The sequence below is a fragment of the Petaurus breviceps genome, unplaced genomic scaffold (genome assembly GCF_028583685.1).
Source record: "Petaurus breviceps papuanus isolate PSGF00001 unplaced genomic scaffold, PetGlider_PUasm1.0 37, whole genome shotgun sequence".
NCBI classification, from domain to species: Eukaryota; Metazoa; Chordata; class Mammalia; order Diprotodontia; family Petauridae; genus Petaurus; species Petaurus breviceps.
Window position 1 is genome coordinate 49,314,384 of NW_027186296.1, and position 19,125 is coordinate 49,333,508.

The 19,125-nt window shown below is 37.6% G+C and overlaps 1 protein-coding gene across 2 annotated transcripts in view; it reads left to right on the forward strand.

Annotated features, from left to right (window-relative positions):
* Nucleotides 1-19,125, forward strand: part of PCSK6 (proprotein convertase subtilisin/kexin type 6) — a 251,900-nt gene that overhangs the window by 145,119 nt on the left and 87,656 nt on the right. For both annotated transcript variants that reach the window (XM_069098448.1, XM_069098449.1), the window contains exon 12: nucleotides 10,734-10,922. In XM_069098448.1, the coding sequence (XP_068954549.1) occupies nucleotides 10,734-10,922 (189 nt within the window). The remainder of the gene's footprint in view (nucleotides 1-10,733; nucleotides 10,923-19,125) is intronic.

Consider the following 19,125-nt stretch of genomic DNA (forward strand, 5'->3'; position numbering starts at 1 on the left):
TCTGCCTTCTCTTCTATCACCCCCCCTCTTATCCCTTTCCCCCCTACTTTCCTATAGGGTAAGATACCCAATTGAGTGTTTATATAATTCCCTCCTTAAGCCAAATTCAATGAGAGTAAGGTTGACCCATTCCCTTTCACCTTCCTGCTTTTCCCCTCCATTATAACAGTTTTCTCTTGCCTCTTTTATATGAGATAATTTACCCTATTCTGTCTCTCCCTTTCTCCTTCTCCCAACGTATTCCTCTCTCACCTCTTAATTTTATTTTTTAGATGTCATCCCTTCATATTCACCTTATCCTGTGCCCTCTGTCTATGTATAACATGTACACACACATATACATATACACACACCCTCCTATACATATATATATATATATATATGTATGTGCGCACACACACACACATATTTTTTATCCCTTCAACTATCCTCATACTGAGAAAAGTCTCATGAGTTACAATTAATCATTTTTCCATGTGGGAATGTAAATAGTTCAACTTTAATAAGTTCCTTATGATTTCTTTTTCCTGTTTACCTTCTCATGCTTCTTTTGCTTCCTGTATTTGAAAGTCAAATTTTCTGTTCAGCTCTGGTTTTTTCATCAAGAATACATGAAAGTCCTCTATTTCATTGAATGACCATATTTTTCCCCTGTAGCATTATACTCAGTTTTGCTGGGTAGATGATTCTTGGTTTTAAACCTAGCTCCTTTGACCTCCAAAATATCACATTCTAAGCCCTTTGATCCCTTAGTGTAGAAGCTGCTAGATCCTGTATTATTCTGATTGTGTTTTCACAATACTCAAATTGTTTCTTCCTGATTCCTTGCAATATTTTCTCCTTGACCTGGGAACTCTGGAATTTGGCTATGATATTCCTAGGAGTTTTCTTTTTGGGATCTTTTTCAAAAGGTAATTGGTGAATTCTTTCAATTTCTATTTTGTCCTCTGGTTCTAAAATATCAGGGCAGTTTTCCTTGAGAATTTCTTGAAGGATGATATCTAGGCTCTTTTTCTGATCATGGCTTTCAGGTAGTCCAATAATCTTTAAATTATCTCTCCTGGATCTATTTTTTTCCAATGAGATATTTCACATTACCTTCTATTTTTTCATTTGTTTGGATCTGTTTTATAGTATCTTGATTTCTCATAAAGTCATTAGCTTCCATTTGCTCCAACCTAATTTTGAAGGAATTATTCTCTTCACTGAATTTTTGAAATTCCTTTTCCATCTGGGCAATTTGACTTTTTAAGGCATTCTTCTCCTCATTGGCTTTTTGGGCCTCTTTTGCCATTTGAGTTTGTCTATTGTTTAAGGTGTTATTTTCTTCAGTCAGGCTGTTGACTTGCTTGTCATGATTTTCTGGCATCATTCTCATTTCTCTTCCCAATTTTTCCTCCACTTCTCTTACTTGATTTTCAAAATCCTTCTTGAGCTCTTCCTTAGTTTGCAACCAGTCCATATTTTTCTTGGAGGCTTTTGATGCTGGAGTTTTGACTTTGTTGTCTTCTTCTAGTTCCATTTTTGATCCTTTTTGTCCCCAAAAACGGATTCTATAGTCTGATTGCACTTCCTCTGTTTGCTCATCTTGGCAGTCAATGACTTGACTTTTGAGCTTTTTGCCATGGTAGAACTCTGCTTCCAGAGTGGAGAGAGCTGTGTCCCAAATTGCTGGGGGTTTTGCAGTTTTTAGAGCTATGAGGAGGGGGCCCTCTCTACAACCATGACAAGCTCTGGCATACTTGCATTCCTCACCCCAGGACCACCACCTAAGACTGTGACAAGCAGGTCAAAGCAAGAGTGATTGCCCTCTGAATGGTCACTTGGTCCTCCTACAATCTGCAGGCCAGGAACTCTGGAGGCAGCTATGAGGAAGCAGCTACAGCCGCCATGCTGCACTCTCACCCCAGAAGCAGGGGCTGGACCACACTCTTCTCTCACCCTGGATCAACAGGGTTCCTTTCTCTTTTGTGCTTATGGGTTAAAAAGTTTGGAAACCACCACAGCTGCAGGTGACTCCCTCTCCTGAAGTCTGTTCTGGCTGGTTGGGGCTGGCCTGGGTCTGAGCCCAGGTGGCTCATGTGGGACTGCACTTGGCTCCCAGACTGGTGTGATAGACCCTTCCTGTCAGCCTGCCAGGCTGCCTTCAACAGGAGATTTGTTTCTCTCTGTCACTTTGTGGGTTTTGTAGCTCTAAAATATGTTTAGAGTCATTTTTTTTACAGGTATTGGAGGTTGTTGGTTTAGGAACTCAAGAAGGTTCCTGCTTTTTCTCTGCTATCTTGGTTCCACCTCCCCCCATTGGGTTTTTTTTAGTGTTTTTGAAGTCCTTCACATGTATGACCAGTCATTCATGAGAATCTGACATTATTCTTACTAGTTTAGGACTCTTCTTTATTTTTATCCTTAGATAATTGTCTTGCTCCATCTTCTGCACAGCTCTTGAAGTACTAAATTGGTCAGTAAGGTTCCTGTGTATCCACATGGGTATCTTTGGATAATGCTCACCTCTACTCCCTTATTGGTATCATTTATTTATGTTATCAGAATTTAATTCTTGAGAATATCCCCTCCCTTTTTAGTCAACTTCTCCTAGAAAATTCCAGGCCATAGAATCTGACCTAAATTTTTTCTCTCTCAAATGTAGGGTTTACATTAGATTATGCCTGACCTTCTCTGCCTATCTATTATGAATTTTATAATAGAGTGCTCATTTCCTCTCAAGGCTTCTATGATTTATACTTTAGCAGTAAGATCTTATTGATCAGAACCAGGTCCAGAAGAGCTATTGTTTGCATCACTTCTTCCACCTCCTAAAATTTAAATTATCATTAAGGTAAGTAAAAGCTCATCAGCTGCTCTGCTTAACATAGGGAAGCTCAAGCAGGTACCCATGTAATTGAAATCCCCCAGTCTCTGCCAGGTTTATGATTTGTTTCTTGAACTTTTATCTACTTCATACCACAATATTGCTTCTGAATTATTCCCACCAAAATGTTGTTTCTCCTTTTGTTGACCCTTAAGTCAAATATTTTTTACTACTTCTCCCCTCCATTTCTTAGATTTCCTTTTGGGAATATAACTTTTTAGTATACAGTGCTACTCTACAATCCCTTTTTATGTAAGAAGTTCATTTTGAATAAGGCATACTCTCCCATCACCACATTCCAATTGCAAGCCTCCTTCCATTAAATCACAGTAGTTCCTATGAAATCAACTTCATTGAGTTACAATCTAACAGTTCACCTTGGTAATTATCCATATTCTGCATATTTGTGTACTGATATCTGGAGCCATTAGTTTTATTACTATACCTTTTCATGGATATTGTTTTCTGTGAATTATAGCTCCTCTCCATTAATATTCTTTTTCTTATGTAAAATTTGCTATGAATTCTATTATAATTGCTGGTGGATAAAGATGCAAGATTTTCTTTCTCTCCCTTCATTTTGAATTCAGAGCCCTTTTGTTCAGCTCTATGAATATGCTGGCAAATATGTTTTTACCAGTACTGATCAAATTCCATACTCCATCTATTTGGGTCTTGGATCTCTGTTGACCCATTGTCTTACAAGACATTATTAAAAGTAATAGCTTATATGTCAATGTAAGTTATTACTATGAAGCTATTAATATTACTACACAATACCATGCAACGAAAATTGCTTTTCTGAGAGTTGACCCTAGAACCCTAAAAGATCCTCTTTCATCAAAGAAAGATTTATTTATGTTCATCAATCCGTACTTACAAAGGTAAGAAAGAACTAATACATTATAGATAGATTTTCAACAACACAGGAAAAGTAAGTTAGGGATTGCTTATAATTCTTTTGAATCCCTTGTGAAGGCTTCAAACAGAACATTCATTTAACAAATAGAGAGATAATAGAGCTTTAGAACCAGATGGGACTTCATCCTCTGGCTTGGATTAATTTAAAGATGAAGAAAATGAGATGGAAAGGCTAAGCGACTTACAGTTATTAGTGCAAGAGTCAGGACTAGACACTACACCTTGATTCTCCTATTTTTTCCACCATAATATCACTGGCACAAAAAGGGATAGGGACCATCCTTGAAGGTGCCAAATTACAGTAATGTTGAGAAAGAATGCGAATGGACAGGTGTTAAGAACTAGAAAGGGCAACAAAAAATCAAAAATTGTAACTAGTTTGAGCTAAAAATAGAATTTAGAAACCATCTAATCTAACATTCTCTTATTACAGAGGAGGAAACTAAGGCCTAGAGAAATGAAGTAACACATTCAAAGTCCCTTGCCTCACTAGTAGCATGCTTCATATACCCTTCTTCATCTCTTTGAATATCTTGTTTTGGGGTGGTTAGGTGGTACAGTGAATAGAGCATTGGTCCTGGAGTCAGGAAAACCTGAGTTCAAATCCAGCTTCAGACACTTAACACGGACTAGCCGTGTGACCTTGGGCGAGTCACTTAACCCCAATTGCCCTGCCTTCCCCCCTCCAAAAAAAAACCAACAAAAAATGTTGTTTTATGAGGGTAAAGGAATTCAGGATCCTGTAAACCCTTAGGTTTTTTTTCTTGAAATTGTGAAGCATTGTATCTTTGACGTTATAAGAGTTTGTTTCTTATTTAAGAAAAAGAAGGCAGCACATTTGTGGAAGCCCAAGCCCAAGCAGTAACTTACTGATCATCCAGCATTTGGAGAGTTATTATTTAGGCTTCTGACCATTTATTCTCTTAATTTACAAGAGGATATCACCTGAAAAGAGAACAAAAGTTCAGTCTAATTTGACATGAAATTAATTTGAGTTATAATAGGGATTAAACTGTGGCCCATAGTTGCAAAGGGAGTATTATTCCTGTATCACTAAAGATCCTTTTTAGATAAGTCACTCTATTGGATCTCTTCAGATCCACTGTGACAAGGTCTCATGCAGTAATTTTGTACTGATTAGAGAGGAAGAGCTGTCTTAGACACAAAAGGGCAAGCAATTTGAAAAGGTTGAGTCTAGCTAGAGTGGCTCATTCCCAAATGGGGAATTCACAAATGAGAAACTGTAGTTACACCTCTGCCCTGATACAATCTTGAGTTATTTTGGTATTAATATTCCTAGCATCAAGAGGTTGGGTACTTAACCCATTGAGGTCCTTTTGAGCCCCTTGACTTTGATTTTGTATACACAGGGTGCCAGTTTGTACATAATACAAGATACACGGTTTTCTGTTCTCTCCTGTTTTTTAGAATTTCCTTCTAATTGAGGTGCTTTTGTTAGAATGACAGAATCATTTCTCTCACATACACTAATTACCCTTCAAATAAATAGAATTCAAATGAATTGCATTATTCATTTATTTTTAAATTAATGATTAGGTATGATATAACTCAGGTGTTTGATAGGCTGTGATGTAGTTTCTGATATGAACCTATTTCCTTTTTTTTTTCCTTTAGGTTAAAATGGACTATGGCCTTTTTGATACCTAGCAAATGATGACTGTTGATATTTGTGCTTACCATTTACATATGAAATATTTGTGGCTCTGAGTCATTGAAGTCAGCCTGATAGCATAAAGTACTTCAAAAACTGTTGTTTTAGAGCTATTTTATTTGCATAATTGGTTTGGACTTCCACGAAAGTCCTACTTAGAAGTCTCATCATTGCTTGGAAATGAACCTAGATTCTTGAAAGCTTTGGTAATAAAATTGAAGTTCCCGTAGGCCCTAAAAGTCAGAAAGACAATTGTCCTTGAGCATGGGCCAAGGACACGTCTTTTATCCAAAAACTAGACTAAATAAATTCAGGGAGGATCATCATCATCACAGTGGAGCTCCATAGAGGTGAATTTGAGTGGCATAGAAATATGGTGCTTGGATATAGCATCCATTGAGTTTCTTTCATCATTAATCCCCAAATGCTGATTTGCTATATGGGAAAGTAATAGTTTTGAGCATGCCAACCTCCATTTGACCTTGGTACCAATTATTTTAATTTTTTCACAAATTAAGGCTTGCCCAATGAGTAAACACAAACCACACATAATCTATATCTGGACAAATCTTTCACAGATTTCTGAGAATCCTGATCTCGACATCCCTATAAACCACTCCAGTGACTTATAGTCATGTTATATTACCTCTTAACCATCTTATTCATATGGCTTCTCACCACATTAAGTCACTTCTACTATAATTCTCTGTTCACAATTTGTTCTCAGTACTCCATACTCCACTTTGTCACAGACACACCAAGACTAGATCTTGCACTATGATAGCAAACAATTGCCAGCTTTGAGAAAACCACTTGACATTCCTTTATACCACAACCACTAATTATCAAATACAGACCAGGTGGGCTCCTTAGGTTTTCCATAAATAAGCTGCCTGTCTTTCAAGTCAGACATTTCCAAAGACCAAAATTGATGATGATGGTGATAGTATTGTATAGTATAGGAATCAATAAATAAAATGCGCATTAATAGATTATATGCATATTGCAGTATGTAAAATTATTATCCATATAGATTAATTAATTAATGTAATTAAAGTCTTAATTTCACTCTTTTCTTACTGTCCCAAGAAATTAGTAAAGTGAGAGTCATTTTGCCTTCTCAGTTCCATAATTTGGCATTTTATGGAAAAATGAACCTTTGCTAAAACCTTACTCTTGTGACTCATCATGGGTGTGGAGGTGACCTTGGACTCTCAGAAACTATGCCAGGGAAGGCCAGATTTTGGCAAGACCTATCAGACTGACTAGATTTCAAGTATTGGCCCAATCTGTTGCCTATTGTCCAAAGACCAACCTAGCTAAGCTTGGCAAGGTGATGAATTTTATTTGGCCACAGCAACTCAGTGAGGAAGGGCTGCAATCTGTACTGGTGCAGAGAGTGCCCACACTGTTGAAATTTGAGAACTTTGGAGGTATTGAAGTAAGCATACCAAATACATTCTGAAGTTGAAAATTGTAATATCTTGTAACTTTAAGACTTTGTCCTGAGTCTACATAGGTGACAATATCTGCGTTTCTAAAACTAAATGGAGATTTTTAATTGTTTCCAAAGCAAAGATAGCCCCACTTACCCAGGTTCATAGGCTCATAGACTTAGAGTTGATAGGGAACCTTAAAGGCCTTCAAATCTAACTTCTTTATATCTACTCTGAGGTACAGAGTGCTCATGGTCACACAAATACTAAATGCTAGAACTGGGGTTCAAACTCATTTCCTCTGACGTTGAATTCTCTTCCTATTTAGTGATACACACTAAGTATCTCACAAGGGTAATAAGTATGACTACATTCAGGGAGTTAGTAAAACACTTAAAAAGATAACATTATTACAGACTCACAAAATTAGAGTTGGAAGGGACTTTAGAAATTATTGAGTCCAACCACCTCACTTTATAGATGAGGACACTGAGATTTATGAAGTTGAAGTGACCAAGATCATACAAGTAGTAAGTGTCAGAGGTGGCATTGGAACCCAGCTCCTCCTAACTCTAAGCCTAGTGATCTTCCCACAACATATTGCTGCCTCTCCAATATATGTTGTAATCATACTGCAATTGGTTAATTGTTCTTTCTTTAGGTATTGATATTAGTTGGATCTCTGTGGCTAAACATTTGTTATACTTAATCAGTCTTTAGCCAGAAACTTTTGTTTTGCCTTACTTGCTTGTTTGCTTTAAGTTTCTAACTTATGGGGATAGTGTGGGGAATGATACTCTTTTGAGTACCTTTAAGACATCTGGTTTCACATCATCATTTGATTTCAGATAATGTGTCTGTGGTATAGTGAGTATCACAAGAATCTTTGGTCTGTGGTACAATTTCTGAGTCACATCAAGGCTTCTGTTTGTGCTTTAGTGGTACAGGGTGCTATACACTTGAAAAGTGTGAGAATTTGGGGTGTGAGTTGCTTTATTGTCATGCTTTTGATTAAAAAAATAGAAACCATGATTCCAAATCCTCTGAAATTACCTCTGATAGTTGTGTTTTTTTCTCTTCACACCCTGCCTGACTGCATCTCCCTTCCCCACTTTATTTCCTGAGTGCATGAAAAATTATTTACCTGGATATGCACAACATGGCAGTGGGTTGAGAATTTCTCAAAGGCTTTCCGAGTCTGTTCTCCATCTGCCATGGTGGGTACCACTAAACAACAAACATAGGCAGTAAAACTTTGGAGGAGGCAATGAAAGGAGCCAGCATCTCTAAATCAATTGGTGGTATATGCAAATCATGTTTTCAAATATTTACAGATTCTCGGAGGGAATTACATCACTGTTTATAACTATTTTGATTGTTTTTTATGACTAAGGCAAAATGGAGCCAAACGATGTAATTCCTAAGAGCCTCTGAGCATATGCTTACAAACCTCCCAAGAGGGAAATCTGGGGCATAATAGGAAAACTGCTCCCTCTAATAAATTGTGCATTAACAACACAGTAAGGGAATTATTAATGTGATGGTGGGTGGTGGTTGTTTATATAGCAAAGAATGCAATCTTTCTTCATTTTGAAAATCTTGATTGTTAAAGACCCAGAAGCTATGAAGATGTGAAAGAAATGTTCAGGCAGAATTGGGTGGGTTTGTACCACAGCAATTTAAGTATAGGATTTAGATTGAATTTAATTTTAGCCAGTTGTTTTGTCTGAGGAATGTATTAGATAATGCATATGGAAACAAGTCTCATGTCATTGGTGTTCTGTTCTACCCTTAGATTCCTTTCTGAATGTGAAAGCTGCAGTGAGTTTATAATGTAGATCAGTGGTGTCAAACCTAAATAGATATTGGAACTAATAAATTGTGTATAAGGATCCTTTCAGCTTCATATTAACCTAGAAAGTCACATATTATAATTTTCTATGTTCTATTGTATTTTTATTTTATTTTGTTAAATGTTTTTCAATTACTTTTAATCAAATTCAGGCAGCAATTAGGAGTGTTGAATGGCACAGTGCTGCTTCCTATTTGATACCTCCAATGTAGATTACCTTTTCATTTTCCTAATGGGAGAGGGGGAGAAGTCCAGGAAAAAGGGATTTTAGTCAGGCATGGGGGAGCAAAATTTCTCTGTAAGAGCCTTTTAGCCACCTACCGATTCTTAGGTGGTCATGAGAGAATAGGAAGAAATAGTACCAGCAATCCTTTCCTCTTTTCCTCCCCCCACATGACATCTTTACTCACTCATTTTACATCTTCCATTTTCTTGTGTTCTAAGTCACACATTCTTCAACATCAAGCCCTACATTTCCAAAACCCAATCCTTAGATAAATGCACCTTGTGGTGCTTTTTTAATCTTCATCACAAACCTTGTAGTAAGATGTACTAAAAAGTATGATCACCACTTAGAAATAGCCAAGTAGGGCACACCCTTACACAAAGAAATTGTTCTCAAATCACTAGACCTTCAAAAACAGAAGCAGTCATTGTATATTGATCCTATCTTCTGTGAGCTAAAGTCATGCCTTGGACTACTCTTAGTACAAAAAAGAGAAATGGTAAAGGCCTCAGAATCAAGAAGCAGGATTGCAGTATCTGTTTGAACCTGTGAACAATTTGCCTTGCTGGAAATTCTCCTGGGTGGCTACCCTGCCCCAAGTCTTTTTTCCTCAGTACCTATTCCCCAGACACAGTAGACCAGTGATACTTCAGAGGCCACCCTCCCCACTTCTTCTTGAATTGAGCAGACCCTTCAGATGGACACAGAGAATTCACACAAGAGTGTGAGAACTAAGCACAGCACAAGACCACCCTGGCCATGTCACTGGAATGAGCCATTGTCTTTCTCCCACACATTTAAGTGGCCATTTTCTTCACTCTGCCCAGTAGAATGATACCAGCCAGCTTCCACCACAAGTAATCCTGTCCTCATTGGAACCTGGTTAAATGCCACCTCTCTTGAGTGGGATCCGCTAGTGTCTTTAACTGGAGTCAGCATCAGTATGCTGCTGCCTGTGTTTCCTACACTGTTGTGACCTTCTCTTGCTTTCTTATTGATCACATCTATAGTAAACTTCCAAAATCATACAGAGAGAAAGTTTGATGTGTTGTTTTCCCTAGTGGGGTACAAGGAGCCCATCGCTTGTGTCCTGAGACCCTTTCTTATTATCTTGCTGCTAACATCTCTAGAAAACCTTCAAAATCATAAAACTTAGGAAATGGCAGAGAGAAATCCTAAAATGGTATTTCATACAGTGGGATACAAGGATTCCGTTACTTGGAGGTACAGCCAAAAAGCACCTCTTACCTTGTGTTTTATGCACATCAGTGGAACAATGGAACTGAGTAGGCTCGATCCATCAATCAATCAACATTTATTAAGCACCTACTAGGTGCCAAGCACTGTACTAAGCACTGAGGATACAAAAAGAGACAAAAGACACCTACCCATGTCCTTTTTGTGGTGGTGGTAGACTGTAACCTGGAGGGGAGGATACATTTTTAGAAAACATTTACACAATTTATTACATTTAAGAAGGTTGTTTAAATTGGGTGGGTAACGAGTTAAGCAGCAGGTGCTAGGGAAGTAAGACCTAGGAATGATTTTGTTGGTGGGAAAGAAAGGAGAACAGATAAGAGATTTGGAGCTATTTTTAAGGGGGGGGTGGAGAACCAGTATTGGAAACTGATTTATCAAAGGTGAAATTACTAAGGTACCAGAGAGATCCTTAACAGAAAAAAGAAATGTGGGGACTGCTAATCTATCCATTTAGAAAGTGACTCCATTATTCATTCTCTCTCTGTCTCTCTCCCCAGGATTATTCCCATTGAGCAAACTCTTCGGACAACAGCTCTGACAAATGCATGTGCAGACCATTTTGACCAACGAGTGGTTTTTTTAGAACATGTTGTGGTTCGAATTTCTATCTCACACCCACGGCGAGGAGACCTTCAGATTCACCTGATTTCTCCCTCAGGAACCAAATCTCAACTTTTGGCAAGGAGGTAAAAATTCAAGCTGTGCTTGTGAGGAGTGTAGTATCAGCCAGTATTTACAGCTGCAGATGACACTCTAGACAGTTTTGAGTACAGAATGTCCCTAAAAGAACTGTCACTTAGAACAAGGAGTAAAACTTCTGTATGATTTCTGGTCTATCAGTTTCTCTGGTTTTTTTCCCCTGGCAACTAGAAGTGTCCCTTTTATAGCCATATGTTCAGGTGTCTATATCTATTTCTGTATTTGTATCCATATATGTATGTGTATAAATGCATCCATAATTGCAAATAAATATTTCAATATATACAAAATGTCATCTATTTAAAAAGTACTAGAAACCTAGTCTATTTTTTATTCTTTTTTGGAAAACTTTCCAAAGGGAAAAAAAGAAGGGAGTATTTTTAGTGGAAAAAAAATGTAGAATGAATTTAATTGCACTTGATATGTGCATTTAAAGGGATTTTTTTAGCCATATTCTTTTGGAATTTTAATTGAGAAACTCCATGGTCACATTTTATTTCTCTTATCTAGCATTTAATTGAATTTTAGAACTTGAATGTACTGGGAAGGTTTATTTTGGAGACTTTGTTTATCTTGGGGGTGAGAGGCCAGGTCTGTACAGAGGGCTTACTAACACCATATTTTCGCATAGTTCATGAGAAATTTCCCATATTTAGGATTCAAAGTAAGTCTTTGAGTGCTTCAGCTAAAGCTGGATGTAGGTTAGTTTAGAAACCGTGGAGTCATCTCCAAAATTTAGAAACAATTGTAAATGTTTTGTTGCAACTGTGTGATTTGTAAGTAATTGGAACCGAATTCATTTTGGCTTATGTTTAGGTTGGGCAGAAGGGCAGGGGAATAAGGGCTGAGAGAGAATGTTTCCTTTCCCTCTTAATGAGAGCAAAGTAGTAGAGTAAGAGGAGGAAAGACAAAGAAGGAAAGAGAAGTAAGTTAGGAAAAAGGAGATGGGTTGGAGAGGCCCAGAGAGACATGGTCTACGTGGAATGGTGGAAACTGAACTGGTTTTGGAGTCAGGACTTGAATACAAATCCCACTTCTGGCACTTAACCTGTGTGACTTTGGGCAAACCACTTAACCTGTGGAGGTCTTAGACCTTTTGTAGAACCTTAGCCCAGTAAATGAGGGTTTGTACTATGGCCTTTGAGATCTCTTCCAGCTCTCAATATGTGATCTTTTGAGAGATAGGAAGAGAGACAGAAAATATGAGTGAGAATGATCAGAGGCATGCTCCAGACTTTGTGCCCACTCAGAAAGTAGTGTTGAATTGTTACCAAGAGAAGAATCAGAATGTGGTTTTCTTTTGCTTTTCTTGCCCATAACTACCATCCCACCCTGACCCATCTCACCTTAGTTCTGCTGCATTGATTAAGATGATTGCCACATAGAAATCAGTTTAATTCACATTAAGAATCTTGGAGAACTTGTTCCTTTGGAGAATAATATTTCACCTAACCATTTTTCTACAAAAATAATGCCCTTTGCAAATAAAGATTACATTTCTAACCTACAATCAATCCTACCTACCAATTACAATCCTAACCTACAATGCTCTGAGATGTTTTTCCAGAGGTGTCAATGTATACTGTGTGCTCAGCTTAATCTATTCACAGTTATTCTCTGAGACACTTGCTATACACACTCACACACACACACACACACACACACACACACACACAAAACAGCTGACTCCATTTAAGAATGGATATTGTAAAATAGAAAAGAAAGAAAAAGAAATGGATATTATGGTTTTAGCACCCAAGTTTTTGTTAACACGTTCTTAAGTGCTTGATGGAGGGCACACCCATGATCTTTGGCCTCATTAGCTCTGTGAGCTAGCCAAATAAGTTAACTAGCCATGACATTCTAGGATAATGAGGCCATTTCGACAGGAAAGTTCCATTACACTCCCTCTGATTCTAAGATTTCTTCACAGAAGTGGGTGTATGTTCTTAATATACAGTGCTATCCCATTCCCCATAACACACACACACACAAACACACACACATGTCCTATTTCTTTTCAATAAATTACATGCTTCCAGAGTCATAGTCCAGTCATAGCTGTAAACTCCACAAAATCTCAGTGATACTTGTGAGATCAAATTAGTCTCCTTTTTAAAGAATCTCTGGTTTATTTTGCTTGTTTCCTATACTTGATAGATTTGTGCATAAATATTACTGAAACCATGACCTAACCCTAACCCACAATTTCTCCTTTCTTGAATTTTGTCTTCTGTGAACTCCTGGGTTTCTTAAACTTCTTTTCTTCCTACGTTTTAGCTACTTTCTGTGGTATTTCAGTTGGGGAATATACATAGATGATCTCTTTTTCTTTTCCTTTACCCCTAAAAGCCCTTTTGATTAGATTTGCAAGACTCCACACGAGTGCACTCTTGTGGAATAGCCCTTATTAGTAACACTCCATCCCTTGCTAGGAAATTGTTATTTCTATATCTTAAGCCATCGTTCTTAAACTGATAACCCATTTTCATCTTCTTAAACAGCTGTTCATTTCCCAAATTTGATTCTCTCTTCTTTGTCCCTTGCCTCCAGTGATCAACAGTGATGAAAACAGCATTTGTGCTCTTAGAATCGTCAGATTCCTACCCAAAACATCTAAAACTCAACATGTCCAAAATTTTATCTTTTCCATCACCAATGTTCACAACTTGGATGTCACCCTCACTCTCACTGACCCCATCTATCTAATCAGTTTCTAAATCTTATCATTTCTACTACAGCTATCTTTATATTCACTCTTCTCTAGCCTTACAAATCCACCACTCATCAGCTCTTCCTCAGAATCCTGTATTAACAATTTGTCTCCCTGTCTCAAATCTCTCCACATTCCAATCCATGCTCCGCATAACCATTAAAGTGATTTTTCCTAAAGCCCAAATAAAGACCAAGTTACTCTATTTAATAAACTCCAGTGGCTCCTTATTCAAGTATCAATTATAAACCCCTGTGTGGCATTTTAAAGCCCTTTACAACCTGACCACAATCTGCATTTCTAACTTTGTTCCAAGTTATTCACATTGATATACACATAGTCCAACAAAAGCCTTCTTAACTGTTCAGTATGTACAACTTGTAGCTTCATTAAGGACAACTCTTTGTGTATAATTGACACCCTCCTTTCCTCCATTTCTTATTTTTGTTGTTGTTCAGTTATTTCAGTCCTGTCTGACTTTTTGTGACCCCATTTAGGGTTTTATTGGTAAAGATACTAGAGTAGTTTGCCATTTCCTTCTCCAGCTCATTTTATAGATTAGAGAACTGAGGCAAACAGGGTTAAGTGACTTGCCCAGGGTCACACAGCTAGTAACAGTCTGAGGCTGCATTTGAACTTAGATCTTCCTGACTTCAGGTCCAGTTCTCTCTCTACTCTGCCTACTTCTCCCCACTTCTTATAGTTTTCTTTAAGGCTCAGCTCAGGTGCTACCATCTACATGGGGCCTTTCCTCATACCCCTAGCTCCTACTGCTTTCCTTTGAAAATTACCTTGTTTCCATTTTGTTTCTATACCTATCTAGGTACATGTCTTAACTACCTTTATTACTTCTTAAGAGAAAAGGTGGTTTCATTTTTCTCTTTTTATCCATAGGGTCTAAAATAATGCCTGGCATAGAGTAAGAACTTAATAAATACTTAATTATTAAGTGATTGATTAACAGTCTTTGGCAATGCTTTCTAGATTCCTCTTGGAAATATCTTTCATGCTCATATGAATCATGAGAAGTGCGTGGTTTTCATCCATTTTGATTAGTCCTGAGAGATTTTTCTGTCACATCTTGGATACATACTCTGAGGATGCAGTAGAGGTCTGTATTGTTATCAGCAGGCTGACAGATAGCTGCCTCAGGACTCCTTAGCTAGAAGGTCACCCACCACCAATCATCGCCTTTCTTCTCTTCTTCCTCTCATGCTTCCTGGATAACCTCTCATCTGAGGATTTACTTCATCATTCCTTGGATGAGAAACAATTGCTATTTACTCATTCTAGGCTTCAGTTTCTTTATCTGTAAATTGAGGTGCTTGGAGTCATATGACACTTCCTAAATTCTCATATGTTCCTTGATGCTTCAAAACTTCAAATATCAGTGATTTCTCAAAGAGGAAAACCTTTATGTCATTGAGTATATGTAGTTCTGTGAGTTTTTTACATTTTTATTAAGATGTTTGTTTTATTAAAATATTATTAAAACCATTGTTTGCCTATAGCCATACATCTAGGAAGCTAACACAAATCCCCAGAGTCCCTTTCCTTGCAGGCTTTTGCACACAACTCATTCACTTCCTATTGGAAGTACCATTCCTCTTGGAAAGGGTGAGGCAAGGAAACTGGTAGCAAAGGTTCAAGGTAATAAGGCATCCAGAAGCTCATTCTTTGGAGGAGCAGGGCAAAGGAAGACAAGGGGACTGATCTGGAGAGCAGAGTAGTAGGGGAATGAAAAGGGGTGTTACCTTACCAGCTGAGGCAAGCTGGGAGTTGTGCCAGTGACATGGAGCCTTGGAGTTGAAGAAGACAGTGAACGGAGGTTGCTGGACTGGCTGGCTGTTTGCCACTTCTCCTGCCTCTTGGACCAATAGTAATTCTATCCTTGAAAACTGCTGTGGATAAAAAAAATCACCATCCTATAGTCAGCCTGATTCTTTGAGCTGAGGCTGAATCTAAGAAGTTGAGTTGGAAAGTAAAGACATCTACAGATAAAAACTATTGTAAAAGCAAATAATGAGACAATCAAGACCAAAGAGTGGCCCATCCTTATCTCAGTGATACATTTAAAAAAATAGAATCCTCCCAGCTCTATCAACCTTCCCTTTGTTTTTATATCCTCTCTCTTTTCCCATTTACATTTCTTCCTATTTAATCTTTAGTTTCCCATTCTGATTCTTATTCTTGAGGCAATTATGATAAAAAGGAAAAAAAAGAATCGGATATTCTTAGTTTTATTTTAAAATAATTCATTTTCAGGGAAGTACCACCTACTTTTGTAGCACTTTAATACATGTCTAGGCATTTTAAAAAATGAACTGAGATTGTTGATCAGAGTCTTCTGAATCTTGAGATGAATTTTTTTTCCAAGGCAGATAGGATAATGCCAAAAAAGTTTTTCACCTTGGTTGGATTAATTACCCTCCCCTTTCTTTCATTTCTTGCTTAATTCTTCAGTTTCTTCAGACTGCCATTGAAACTAGCTTGACAATCCTTTTGGCAACTTGGCAGATATAAAGATTATTTACTCTTGCACATTTCAATTATGTTGGAACCATTTCAGTACTATGTGAACACAAGGATTCACTAGGGTTGCTTCTTAGATGATAGGAAGTTAATTTCTTTATTAGAACAAGACAAAAACTGTACCAAGAATACTTTCCCTCTGTTAATTATTTCTTATTTATCCTGTATGAGGACAGCTAGGTGGTGCAGTGGATAAAGTGCTCAGTATGAAGTCAATAAAACTCATCTTCCTGGGTTCAAATCTGGTCTCAGACATGTAGTAGCTGTGTGACCCTGGGTGAGTCACTAAACCCTGTTTATCTCAGTTCCTCATCTTTTTAAATGAACTGAAGAAGGAAATGGCAAACCACTCTGGTATCTTTGCCAAGAAACCCTGAATAGGGTAATGAAGAATTGGACACAACTAAAACAATTGGAAAACAACAAATTTATCTTGTATATTGCTTGTTTTGTATATATTTGTTTGCATGGTGTTTCCTGCCTTTAGATTGTAAGCTTCTTGAGGGCAGGGATTGTCTTTTGCCCATTTTTGTATTCCCAGAATTCTGTATGGTACCTTAACACATAGTAGATACTTAATAATATTTGCTGATTGATTTTTATTTTTTTACCCAAAATTTAAATGAATACTTTGCTCGAGGACCTATAGAATTTAATAATGCTACTTGTGTAGCTTTAGCATCCTCTAGATGTTTTAAATTTCCTTTTTCAAAAGGAGGTTGGAAAACAAGACCATCATGCTACAAGGAGACTAGAGTTATTTTAGCCAAAGAAGAGAAGACTTAAGAACTCTTCAGTAGTTGTCTTCAAGGAAGTGAAGGCTATTATCATATATAGGATACCGTTCACATATTTTCCACCTCTTTTGAGACAATAGTAGAGAAACAGTAAAAACTGAATACATGGCACTTTTAAGTTATACTTCCAGATGGCCTTTGTAACAGGAAGGAAGAAAATTAATCAGTAAACATTTTCTAAGTGCCCACACTATGCCAGGCATTGTGCTAGGCCCTGGGGATTTGGAGGTTCAAAAAGAGGCAAAAGTCAGTCCCTGTCCACAAGGAGCTTACCAAAAGAAGCTGTCAATTCTGGAATAGGTTGTTGTGTGAAGCATTTTGCAGACTATAAAACTATAAATGTAAGCTATCAACTGTTATCACTGTTACCTCATTCTTCTCTTTTTTGGAGTTCAGATAGAAATGGATGAGGACAAGTTGATATTTCTGCTATCATTCTTTTATATCCAGTGTCTTGGGGGCTAAATAGCTTCTTCAAAATTGGCTAAGGGTACTAGGATGTAAACTCATCTTATTTTTAGTTGTTCAGTTGTTTTCCAATTTTCCTATTCTTCATGATCCCATTTGGGGTTTTCTTGGCAATGACACTGAAGATGTTTGCCATTTCCTTCTCCAGCTCATTTTACATATGAGGAAACTGAGGCAAGCAAGGGTTAAGTGACTTGCCCAAGGTCACAAAGCTAGTAACTGTCTGAGGCTGAATTTGAATGCAGAAAGATGAGTCTTCCTGACTTCGGGCCAGGCACTCTATCTACTGTACCACTTAAGTTCCTATTCATTTTATCTAGATTCATTGAAAATATCTTTGGGACAAATTCAGTAACAGACAGGGCCTCAGGGATGACATGTACCTAATCTTCCCATATGATTTTAATCCTTCCTGGGATTAAATCCCAGGAATTAAATCCTACTAGGTCCCTGTATTTTTTTTTAATTTCATGCAGATTGGAGATTGAATATTCACTGTGGTGTTATCTACTAAAAATATTATTCTTAAATTTTTTTTATGTGGCTAAATGATATCTCAGTGGTTGTGTACAACAGTTTTCTGTGGTGATATGCCAGTTCCAGGATAGTTTATTTATTGAATTATCAAGGTTATTTTGGAGCTTTGTTTTTGTAGTGAAGAGATTTGGAGTATGTTAGCAGATAAAGGAAAATGACCTTCTGGTCTATACTTCCAGCCACCTGATCTTGTCTTTCCAGGTGTTCTGTTACTATATTTGTTATCACTGTTATCTCATTTTCCTCTTTTTTTGGGGGGGAGCATGGGCACTGAAACAGTCTAAGTACCAGTCAACATCTTGCCATTGTTATTTTATGTTTAATGTTACACAGATTATTGCACAGGTAGATAAAATTCCACAGTTTTTTAAATAATTAAATAAGGATTTGGAGATTCAAGTTTGCCTTCTGCAGACTCATTAAAAGCATCTTAAAGACAATTCCAGGAGTAGATAGGTTAACAAGGATGACATGTACCTTATCCTGTTCCCAAATGCTTTTAATTTTGTTCCATTAGACCTCTCTCTATATCTATTTTTTGCTTTTTGGAGGGCAATTGGGGTTAAGTGATTTGCCCAAGGTCACACAGCTAGTTTATGTGTGTGTTTGTGTGTGTGTGTGTGTGTGTTAAGTGTCTGTGGCTGGATCTGAACCCAGGTTCTCCTGACTCCAGGGCCGGTGTTCTATTCACTGCACCACCTAGCTGCCCCCCACCTCTATATTTTTTTAAGCTTCTTATTCCACATATTTTGTAGATTATGAGTATTTGATGGACAACATCTATTTAAAATATTGCTCTTAAATTTTTATGAATCAACTCAAGGGTGATAGTACAAGTCTATAATCCCAACCACTATGGAGATTGAGAATGGAAGCTGCATTGAACTGTGCCAATCAGTTGTCAGAAATGTTTGGCATCAGTATGATGAGCCTGCATGAGCAGAGGGCCACTAGGTTGCCTAAGGAAGAGTGAATCAGCCCAAGCTGGAATTAGAGCAGGTCAAAGCTGCTGTGTTGAACAGAAGTGGGATAGCCCATGAATAGCTTGTGTGCTTCCAGCCTGGGAAGGGTGGGGAAACCTCGTCTTTAAGTAAGCGAATGAATGAATGAATGAATGAATGAATGAATGAATGAATGAATGAA